Raw genomic sequence first — 11263 nt, forward strand, 5'->3', positions numbered from 1 at the left:
TCCCTGCGAGCCGTGAGGGCGGGGACGGCCCCGCTGCCCCCCACCCCCCCCGGCAGACCCCAAAACCGGCTGGAGACCCCTCCGGGAGCTCGCCCCTTCCAGCGGGGATCCCCCCACCCTGAGCTCATCCGTGCGGGGCTGAGCGGGGTGGGAGCAGCTCCTGATTCCCCAAATCCCCTCCGTGCCCGCCCCCAGAGCATCCCCCGGCCCCCAGCGGGGTTGGGGCTCCTCGGGCACGGCTGGAGCGCCCGGGAGGGCAAAACGCTGCCCAAAAAAAGCGCAGCCCAGCCCGGGGCACGGCGGGGCTCCCCCCGGAGCCACCCCCGAGCTCTCCGCGGCCGAGGGGGAATTCTGCTGCGGAGCAATCCCGGCCGAGGACAGGTCGGGATACAGGGAAGGAGGGGATTTCTGCTGGAAAGTTGCAGACAGCCCCGGCAGCGCCGGGATTCCCCCCCGGCTTCTCCCCCCTGGCAGGGACCGAGCCCCCGCCCCATCCCACCCGCGGGGGGTTTTGGGGTGAGGTTTTTCCCTGGATTTCCCGGGGGTTCAGACACCCCCAGGACCTGTGGTGCTGATAAAACAGGTTCCAGCCGAGGTTTTAGAATTAATATTCCATCAGGGCGAGGGGGGGAGGGTGGGAAGTTTGTGGCTGATTTTCCACACAAACAACACCCCCATCACCCAAACGCTCCTGAATCTCCCTCCGAACCCCAACGAGGCGATTCCAGCGCTCAGCATCCCTCGGGCGCTGCCCATGCCGCATCCCGGCTCGGTTTGGGTGTCCGTCCGTCCGTCCGTCCGTCCGTCCGCTCCCTTCCCCCCGCCTCGGATGCCGCTGAAGGGAACAATGGGCCGCATTGTCCGGCCCCGCTCGGCGCTATCAGCGCAACAAAACCCGCATTGAGGTGCGGGAGAAAGGGGCCCTCACATCCCGCGGCTCCCGGGGGAGGCGGCGCGGCCCCGGAGCGGCCCCGGCCCCGCTCACCGCCCGCGGCCACCGGGAGCGGGAGGGGTGTGGGGGTGTGGGGTAAATGTGGGGAGTGTGGGAACTGGAGGGGTTTGTGGGGTCTGTGGGGTTTGTGGGGTCTGTGGGAGCTGTGGGAAATGTGGGACCTGTGGGGTCTGTGGGAAATGTGGGACCTGTGGGGTCTGTGGGAGCTGTGGGATCTATGGGGTCTGTGGGAACTGTGGGGTTTGTGGTGTCTGTGGGAGCTGTAGGATCTGTAGGACCTGTGGGAGGTGTGCGGTTTGTGGGATCTATGGGGTCTGTGGGAACCGTGGGGTCTGTGGGGTCTGTAGGAACTGTGGGGTCTGTGGGAGCTGTGGGATGTATGGGGTGTGTGGGGTGTGTGGGGTCTGTAGGCTCTGTGAGAAATGTGGGGTCTGTGGGAACCGTGGGACCTGTGGGATCTGTGGGGTCTGTAGGATCTGTAGGGTCTGTGGAGTCTGTGGGGTCTGTGAGGTCTGTGGTGTCTGTGGGGTCTGTAGGCTCTGTGAGAAATGTGGGACCTGTAGGAACTGTGAGGTCTGTGGGAGCTGTGGGATCTGTAGGATCTGTGGGGTCTGTGAGGTCTGTGGGATCTATGGGGTCTGTGGGGTCTGTGGGGTCTGTAGGAACTGTGGGGTCTGTGGGAGCTGTGGGGTGTATGGGGTGTGTGGGATCTGTGGCTCTGTGAGAAATGTGGGGTCTGTGGGGTGTGTGGGGTGTGTGGGGTCTGTGGGGTCTGTGGGGTCTGTGGGGTCTGTGGGGTGTGTGGGGTCTGTGGGGTCTGTGGGGTGTGTGGGGTCTGTGGGGTCTGTGGGGTCTGTGGGGTCTGTGGGGTCTGTGGGGTCTGTGGGGTCTGTCAGCACCCAGCAGCAGCGGGGCTGTCCCCGTGTGCCCCGCTCAGGTGAGGCCGCACCTGCGGGGCCGCCTGGGCCGGGCCACCCCGGGAGGATCCGGAGCCGCTGCCGAGCCCGGAGGGGCTCCGGGGGCTGGAGCCGGGCTGGGAGACCCGGGGGTGTCCCGGGAGAAGGGGGAGCCCGGGACACCCCCGGGTGTCCCGGGGAGCCGGAGGGGTTCGGACAAACCGGGGAACGGTTCCCCCAGCGCCAGAGCTCCGGGCCGGCGGGATTTGGGGTCCCAAACGGCACCGAGCCCTCCCGGCCTGGCCGTGTGTCCGTGACAGAGTCCCCCGTGGGGAAGGACGGCGGGAGACCCACGGGGCTGGGGAGCGCTGCCGGCCCTGCTCCGCCTGGGGGCTGCATTCCCTGGGGGCTGTGTTCCCTGGGGGCTGCATTCCCGGTGTTCCTGCTGCATTCCCGGTGTTCCTGCTGCATGCTGCATTCCCTGGGGGCTGCATTCCCGGTGTTCCCGCTGCATTCCCGGTGTTCCTGCTGCATGCTGCATTCCCTGGGTGCTGCATTCCTGGTGTTCCCGCTGCATTCCCGGTGTTCCTGCTGCATTCCCGGTGTTCCAGCTGCATGCTGCATTCCCTGGGTGCTACATTCCTGGTGTTCCTGCTGCATGCTGCATTCCCACTGCGTTCCCGCTGCATTCCTGCTGCATTCCCACTTTTCCGGCTGGATGCTGCATTCCCGCTGCATTCCCACTTTTCCAGCTGGATGCTGCATTCCCACTATTCTGGCTGGATGCTGCATTCCCACTGCATTCCTGCTTTTCTGGCTGGGTGCTTCATTCCCACTTTTCCTGCTGAATGCTGCATTCCCGCTTTTCCTGCTGGATGCTGCATTCCCGCTTTCCCGGCTGGATGCTGCATTCCCAGTTTTCTGGCTGGATGCTGCATTCCCACTCCATTCCCGCTTTTCCCCAGGCTGCTCCCAGCCGGCAGCTCAGGGTCAGGCCGCCCTTTATCAGCCCGAGGCCGGGACAGGGAGATAAGGAGAGATGAAGGAGCGTGGGATGAGCGGGATGCCCGGGCCGGGACCTTGTGGGGGTTCCCGTTCTGTGCCAGGGGGATCTACAGGCTGATCCCCAAAATTCCAAAGCTCCGTGTCACACACGGTGTCCCCAGTGCCACGCTGGGGTGGCCTGAGGGTGAGGCTGGAGGGGTTTGAGTTTGGGTCTGGCTCTGTTCACAAACACCCCAATTCCTGAGGCCGAGGGAAGCTCCAAGATCAGATTCCTCCCTCCTTCCTGAGCCTCGGCACCTCGGCAGGGCAGGGATGGGGCTGAGGGGCTGGGAAAGGCCCCAGGGCTGGGAATGATCTGTGGGAATCCAGAACTTCCCTCTGGCAGGTCTGGGACCCTGGCAGGGGTCAGAACCCCCCTGGACAGAGCCCCCAGAGACACTGGCTGTGATCTCTGCCCATGGAAAAGAGTTTTCAATCTTACAGGGTGAATTACCAGCTCTGAGTGTTTGATATAAGTAATAATTAAGTGTGGCACAGGTGCAAAAGTAAAATTTTAGGATTCTAGATTAGGGGTTCAAAGGGGACAAGATGGAGGAAATTGGGTGTGCCTTGTCCTTTTTCTCCTCCTTCATGCCCTCCATGTTTCACTGTGGTGTTGGCATTTTTCTGTTGGTTCAGGCTGGGGACACACTGTCCAACGTAGGTGACAGATATTGGCACGTTATTGTAAATCCAACACAGGTAGTTTGTGGTATTTAATGTTTGTACCATCCCACTGAGGGCAGAGCCCCACACGCTGCCCTGCAGGACAGAGCTGCGGCAGGGCAGCAGAACATGGTAGAGATAAACAGAATAAACAACCTTGAAACCAGCACAGACCAATTATGGCTTCTGCTTTGGCAGCGGGGCTGACAGACAGAGACTTTTTACAATCTCGAGATCATCAATACCTCAGATTCCAACACTGATCCCACGGGATGATCCCACAGGAGGGGGAAAAGCAGCCCAGGAACAGCAAGAGCAGTTGCAGAAGGCGCTGGTTGCCATGGGATCTTCCCAACCCAAACTGCCGGGCTCTGGCAAACACAAGAAGAGGCCCTTTCATGGTTTCTATGGGAAGTCAGAGCCTCCCCACAGCCTCCCGGGCTGGAGCCCTGCCCGGGGCAGGAAGGATTTGGGGACACTGGGGAATTCCCAGGAGAGCTTTTCCCAGTTGCGCCTCGGAGGCCGCTCGGTACCAGGAGCTGTGCCCACCTTCTGCCCGGTACTGGGGAGACATTCCTGCTCCTCCTGCTGGGCCTTGTTCCCACCAGGAATCCCCCCAGCACGGAGGATTTTCCTGCTGGGGCTGAGGAAGCTCAGCCCCTTCACCCTGAGCCCCCATGGGATGCGCAGCCGGAGCATCCCAGGTGAGATTCCACGTCCAGGTTCCAAACTGCTGCATCCCCCAGACCCTCCAGGAGTAGCCCCCAGACCCTAAAGCAGCTCTGGGCTGTCCCCAAAGGCTGTCTCCAGCCTTCCCCATCCACCCAGCCCAACTCTCCGTGCTGGAATTCCCTCCCCGGAGAAATCTGAGTTCATTCCCTCGCTATTTATAAATCGAGGTGGAAATCCCTCTGGTTTTGTTCCCAGCGCTGTCGGTCGCCACGGTTGGGTCCCTTTAACTGGAGATCAAATCCCGGAGAGGATGAGCCGGGTCCATGAATAAATAATTGCATTAAATCCTCGTTAAGGGCTGGGGGAATGCGGGGCAGGACGAGGCGCTGGGGCCGCTCCCTCCTGCCCCTCTCCAGCTCCGGCTCTGCCCCGCAGCCTCTCAGCGCTTAACACCCAATAAATTAATCATCAGCCGCAGTTTAAGTAGGTCTGGAAAGTGGAAAACAACATCCGCAAGGATCTGGCGTCCCCCCGGCCAGAGATTTGTCTGCCTGTCCATCTGCTGGAGGAGCAGACAGCCCCTAATCTGTCCGTCTGCGGGGATCCTGCAAATTCCTGCAAATTCCTGCAAATTCCCGCAAATTCCTGCTCCTTCCCAAGCTCCCGGAGCATCTCCTGCCCCGCTCAGCTCCCGACAGGGCAGGGACGGGACTGGTTCCCACTGGGAGGGTTGGATGGGGCTGGAATTCAGCGATTTCGGGTTTGGGATGGCTCCTGGCCTCCAGCACGGCGTGGCCAAATGTCCCCAGGGTGACAGGGAGGAGGGGAAGGTGGGAGATGGGAAAGGTGGGAATTGGAAAAGCTGGGAATGGTGGGAGATGGAGAAGCTGGGAGCTGGAAAAGCTGGGAGATTGGAAAATTGGGAGCTGGGAGAGCTGGGAAATCTGGGAATTGGAGAAGCTGGGAGCTGGGAAAGCTGGGAGCTGGGAAAGGTAAGAGCTGGGAAAGCTGGGAATTGGAGAAGCTGGGAGCTGGGAAAGGTGGGAGATTGGAAAAGTGGGAGCTGGGAGAGATGGGAAATCTGGGAATTGCAGAAGCTGGGAGCTGGGAAAGGTGGGAGATTGGGAAAGCTGGAGTTGGAAAAGCTGGGAACTGGGAAAGCTTGGAGATGGAAAAGCAGGGAGATGGGAAAGGTGGGAGCTGGAAAATCTGGGAGATGGGAAATCTGGGAGCTGGGAAATCTGGGAGCTGGGAAAGTTGGGAACTGGGAAATCTGGGAGATGGGAAATCTGGGAGATGGAGAAGCAGCCGTGGACGTGCCTGGGGACAGCCACGGCCACCCCTGGAGCTCCAGGGCTGCTGTGGATCCCAGCGGGAAGGGAAGGGAAGGGAAGGGAAGGGAAGGGAAGGAAAGGAAAGGAAAGGAAAGGAAAGGAAAGGAAAGGAAAGGAAAGGAAAGGAAAGGAAAGGAAAGGAAAGGAAAGGAAAGGAAAGGAAAGGAAAGGAAAGGAAAGGAAAGGAAAGGAAAGGAAAGGAAAGGAAAGGAAAGGAAAGGAAAGGAAAGGAAAGGGCACCACGGGGACAGTGGATATTTATAACCACGGCCCTCCCGCAGCGCTGCAGGAGAGGCTGGCATTGGAGAGACCGGGATTCCTCGGGATGGGAGCTGGGAAAAGGCCTCCAGGGGGGCCTGGCAGGGTGGGGGTGTCACTGTCACCCCCCAGCCCTGCTGCAGGTTACACACCACACCCACGTCCTGCTGCTCTGGGTCAGGGAGAGGCGTGGGATGAAATTCTTCATCCCCTCTGGCAAAACATGGAAAAGGTGAAGTGCCCATGGAGCGGCTGCTGCCCCCAGCCCCCACCCCAGCCCCATAAATCCCCTTAAATCCAAGGAAACGCCTCCCCACAAGCACAGGGAACACTTTGGTGTCCCCAGCCCCACGGCCAGAGCCACACTGGGGCTGCAGGGGGATGGCCCAGGGGGACGAGCTGCCGGTGCCATCTGGGGTTCCTCACGGCTTTGGGATGGGACGTGGGAATGTCTCGGGGCTGTTTGGTGCAGGGACGGATTTGGGGCCCTGCGAGGGCTGGAGTGGTTGAGGTGGTTTTGGCACAGCCAGGAGGGGATGGGGTGGGGTGGGGTGGGATCCATGGGATGGGATGGGATCAATGGGCTGGGATCCATGGGATGGGATGGGATGGGATGGGATGGGATGGGATGGGATGGGATGGGATGGGATGGGATGGGATGGGATGGGATGGGATGGGATGGGATGGGATGGGATGGGATCAGTGGGATTGGATCTATGGGATGGGATGGGATCAGTGGGATGGGATCCATGAGGTGGAGTGGGATCAATGGGATGGGATGGGATGGGATGGGATCCATGGGGTGGAGTGGGATCAATGGGGTGGGGTGGGATCCATCGGGTGGGATTCATGGGGTGGGGTGGGATCCATGGGGTGGGATGGGATCAGTGGGGTGGGCTGGGATCCACGGGGTGGGCTGGGATCCAAGGGGTGGGGTGGGCTGTGATGGCACAGCAGCACAAGGCCCGTTGGCATTCCAGGACGAAGAGAAGGTGGGAAGGTCAGTGTGGATTCACCGCGGGCATTCCCCGGGCTGGACGCTGCTGGGACAGCGGGAAGGGCTCCGAGCCGGGATTTCCTCCCCAGCCGGGATTTCCTCCCCAGCCGGGAACACCAGCCTGGAGCTGGGACTGGGAACGAACACCCTGTGCCCGCTAACCCCACAGAACCCCCTGGAGCTGTGTGCCAGCCGGGAACTCCCAGCCCCGCTCCGCCCTCGGGGCCAGCCCGGCAGCGCCCAAGGGCTTCTGATCACCCAAAAGTCAATCAGGAAGATGCCGCCTGTTTTAATTAACAGCAATTTCGCTCTGCCGGGGGGAGGCCGGAGACAAAACATGACCTTGTTGGTGCAGCACACACAGCGGGACTTTGTTTTCCCCTCTGGATGGCCTTGGATGCGGCGGTGGCACCGCTGGGTGATGGGCACAGGGGTCCTGCCAGCCCTGGTGGCTCCGGGGCAGCTCCGGGGGCAGCCTGGAACACTCCAGACTTCGGGATGTGGCACTTGGGAGCTGAGTTTTGGGAGGGTTGAGGGCTCCGGGATGGAACAAAAGGGATTTTGGGAGCCCCCGGTGACATCCGGGGGTGGCTGGGTGCTGAATCCCCGCTGGCACTGCTGGGTCCTGGCAGGAATCCCGGCAGGAATCCCGGCAGGAATCCCGGCAGGAGTCCTGGCAGGGACCCTGCAGGCCCCAGGCCAGTGCAAACAGTCCCTCAGCTCAGCCCTGTTTCCCTTTCCCCGTTCCGGGAAATCTGAGAGGAGGAAAAACCCAGAGGAGGAAAAACTCCCCGTGCGGGTGCCAGGGTGCTCAGTGGGGTGGGGGTGACACCGGGCACAGCCCGGCCCCACAGCAGGACCCGGCCCCACAGCAGGACCTGACCCCACAGCAGGACCCAGCCCCACAGCAGATCCTGACCCCACAGCAGTTCTTGACCCCACAGCAGTTCCTGACCCCACAGCAGACCTGACCCCACAGCAGGACACCCCAGGGATGATGGGGCTGGGATGAGCAGGTCCCTGGAACGAGCAAAACCCCGGGATGAGGCACCCTGGGGTGACAGGACCCTGGGGTGACAGGACCCCGGGGTGACAGGAGCGAGGCCACCTGCACCAGGACAGTCCAGGGGGGGACAGGAAGGGGCCAAGTGGCACCATGGGACCCTCCCAGGGGTGACAGGGCTGGGGGCACAGGCACTGCGGGGGTGTCGGTGATGGGGGCAGGGGCACCCGGGGGTTCTGGGCTTTGGGGGGAGCAGCGCCCTAAAGGTGTCAGGGATGGGTGAGCAGCACCCCGGGGTGATGGGGTTGGAGGAGAGACACCCCAAAACTGTCAGCGATGGGTGAGCAGCACCCCGGCGGGGACGGAGCTGCCGTGAGACCCCACCCAGGACGGGGGTGACCCCATCCAGGACAGGGGTGACCCCACCCAGGACGGGGGTGCCCCCATCCCACCCCACCCCACCTGCCCCGACCTTCGGGGGCGCACAGGCGGGGAGGGGGCTCGGCGGCCGCCAGAACCCCCCCGGTACCGGCGGGGCGGCGGCTCCGTGGCGCTCCCCCCGCCCCCGGGGCGGGCTCGGTACCGTCCCGCCCCCGCCCCTCGCCTTATCAGCGACCGGCGGGGGGCTCGCCCCACTCCCGCCCAGCGCAGCCGCCGCGGCGGGGCCGCCACCTCCCCGAGCGCCGCACCATGGGCAGCCAGGGCTCCAAGGCGGCGGGCGGCGACCCCGACACCGCCAAAGCCAACGGGCAGGTGGGTACCGGGGAGTACCGGGGGTACCGGGCGGCACCGTGCGCCCCGGCGGGACGGGAGGCAGCGCGGACAAAGGCGCGGAGGGGAGGGCGCGGTGATGATGGAGCCGAGGGAATCTTCCTCCCCGGGGGGACTCTCCAGCCCGGTGGGCACCGGGGGATGCGGCACCGCCCCGGCGCCGCGCCCCGGGCTCCCCACGGTAGCACCGGGCGGGTCCCGTCCGCCGCCGCGCCCGGTACCGGGAGTGGAGCGCGGGCGCCGCCCGCTGGTAACGCGCTGGGCCCCCCCACACCGAGCGGATCCCCCCGTGAGACCCCAACACGGGCTCGTTGCACCCCTTTTTTTTTTGGATCGGCACCTCTCGGGGCGCTCCTTTTCCCCCGTTCTGTGCCCGGTGCTCCCCGTTTCCACCGGCTGCGAACCCCCCTTTTCTCCCCATCCCCTTTCCCCCCGTTTTCCCAGTGTCGGGAGCGCTCGGTGCCCCCCCGTTTTCCCGGTGTGGGGAGCGCTCGGTGCCCCCCGTTTTCCCGGCCGGGAGCGCTCGGTGCCCCCCCGTTTTCCCGGTGGGGAGCGCTCGGTGCCCCCCCGTTTTCCCGGTGGGGAGCGCTCGGTGCCCCCCCGTTTTCCCGGTGGGGAGCGCTCGGTACCCCCCCGTTTCCACCGGCTGCGAACCCCCCTTTTCTCCCCATCCCCTTTCCCCCCGTTTTCCGGCCGGGAGCGCTCGGTGCCCCCCCGTTTTCCCGGTGGGGAGCGCTCGGTGCCCCCCCCGTTTTCCCGGTGGGGAGCGCTCGGTGCCCCCCCCGTTTTCCCGGTGTGGGGAGCGCTCGGTGCCCCCCCGTTTTCCCGGTGTGGGGAGCGCTCGGTGCCCCCCCGTTTTCCCGGTGGGGAGCGCTCGGTGCCCCCCGTTTTCCCGGTGGGGAGCGCTCGGTGTCCCCCCGTTTTCCCGGTGCCGGGAGCGCTCGGTGGGGCGCGGGGATTTGGGGCGGGGGTCCCGGCCGTGCCTAACGCGCTGCCCCCGCAGGAGAACGGCCATGTCATCTCCAACGGGGACATGACGCCCAAGGTGGGGGTCGAGGTGACCCCCCAGAACGGGAACGGCTCGGCGGAACCCCCCAAGGAGGAGAGCGAGGGCGAAGCGGGCGGGGCGGACACCATCGAACCCGCCCCGGGTGCCGCCGGTACCGGTACCGAGCCCCAACCCGAAGGAACCCCTAAGGACACCACCAAGAAGAAGAAGAAGTTCTCCTTCAAGAAACCCTTCAAGCTGAGCGGGATCTCCTTCCGCAAGAACAAAAAGGACGGCGGCGACTCCTCCGGCGGCTCCTCGCCCACCGAGGAGGAGGAGGAGCGGGGCAGCACCGAGGAACCCCCGGCGGAGGGGCTGCAACCCTCGGCTCCCCCCGAGGAGGCACCGGGCGAGCCCGGGGAGGGCGGAGAAGCCGCGGGGAACCGGGAGGAGGAGGAGGAGGAGCGGCAACAAGGAGGGGAAAACCACGGAGACACCACCGAGGAACCGGCAGCGAGCGCGGTGGAGCAGAAGGAGGAGGAGGAGTAGGGACCGCTCGGGCATCGCCCTCCCCGGGGACTCCCCCGGAGCATCCCCGGTTCGTCACGGACTCACCCGCACCGCCCCCGCCACCCCCGGGACTGACACACATCCCCCGCCGGGTTTTTCTCTCTTCTCTCTCTTTCCCCCCCCGTTCCCGGTAGAAAAAACAACAAAAAAAGCAAAAAAAAAGAAAAAAAACTGGTTTGGATTCCCACCGCCGCCACTTGGAGTAGTTTGAGGTGAATTCTTTGGAAATATGACAAAAAAAAATTAAAAAAAAAAACAAGCAACACAACAACAACAAAAGCAACTGGGAGGAAGATTTAGCCCGGACGCCGCTGGAGTTTGCAGTTTGGAAAAAGCCAAAATCCCGCTCTGGATTCTCCAGCCCGGCCCGTCTCCTCCCGGTCCCACTGACTGTTTCATGGAATTTGGGATTTTTTTTTTTTTTTCATTTTGTTTTTTTTTTTCTCCTTTATTTCTCAATTTACATTCCTGGTTCTTGACTTTTCGTTTCAAGTATTTCGTGCTTTTTCTATAGAAATGGATGGTTTAAAAAGCTAATCTGGTTAGTTTTTTTTTTTTATATAATGTCTTCTACTTGCTTAAAACCATAAAGCTTGTAAGTCCGCTGTGTTTAATTCTGCTTTAAGGGATAATTTTGGGGTGTGGGGTGGAGAGAGGGGGCCCTGCCAGCTGTATAATGTCAAGCCAACGTTGTTTTTTTTTTCTTTTTGTTTTATTTTGTTTTTTTCTTTTTCATTTTCTCTGTAAATAATTTTTTTAATGGCCAAAAAAAAAAAAAAAAACCAACAAACAAACCGCTTGATTTGCAATTTTCTAACTTGTAAAAAAAAAAAGAAAAAAAAATCAACAACAAACACACCAAACAAAAGCTGTAACATTTGAAAGGAATAAATGGTGACTCCTTTATGGGAGAGCTGAGTCCTTCTTGTCCCGAGTGAAGATGGAGTTGCTAATTTAGCCCAACAGCTGCTGCCTTTAATCAGCGCTCGCCGTTAATTGACTGGCGGCAGATGCAGAGCTCGACCACAAAGGACTTTCCCATCCCCATCGCTGCTCAGCTGCCTGCTTTCCTCCCAATCCCTCTTTTATTTTTATTTATTTCTGGGAAAAAA

The 11263-nt window shown here is 61.8% G+C and overlaps 1 protein-coding gene and 1 long non-coding RNA gene across 2 annotated transcripts; both read left to right on the forward strand.

Annotated features, from left to right (window-relative positions):
* The first annotated feature begins 329 nt into the window (after window positions 1-329).
* On the forward strand, window positions 330-7176 carry LOC140680483 (uncharacterized). Its single transcript, XR_012051833.1, has 2 exons — window positions 330-905; window positions 6803-7176. It is a non-coding gene; the product is annotated as an uncharacterized lncRNA (long non-coding RNA).
* A 1239-nt stretch (window positions 7177-8415) lies between these two features.
* Window positions 8416-10379, forward strand: MARCKSL1 (MARCKS like 1). The gene is made up of 2 exons (XM_030290402.4): window positions 8416-8575; window positions 9597-10379. Exons 1-2 carry the CDS (start codon window positions 8513-8515, stop codon window positions 10128-10130), a joined length of 597 nt encoding a protein of 198 aa, XP_030146262.4. The 5' UTR covers window positions 8416-8512; the 3' UTR covers window positions 10131-10379.
* The last annotated feature ends 884 nt before the right edge of the window (window positions 10380-11263 follow it).

Source organism: Taeniopygia guttata, chromosome 23 (assembly GCF_048771995.1).
Source record: "Taeniopygia guttata chromosome 23, bTaeGut7.mat, whole genome shotgun sequence".
Taxonomy (NCBI): domain Eukaryota; kingdom Metazoa; phylum Chordata; class Aves; order Passeriformes; family Estrildidae; genus Taeniopygia; species Taeniopygia guttata.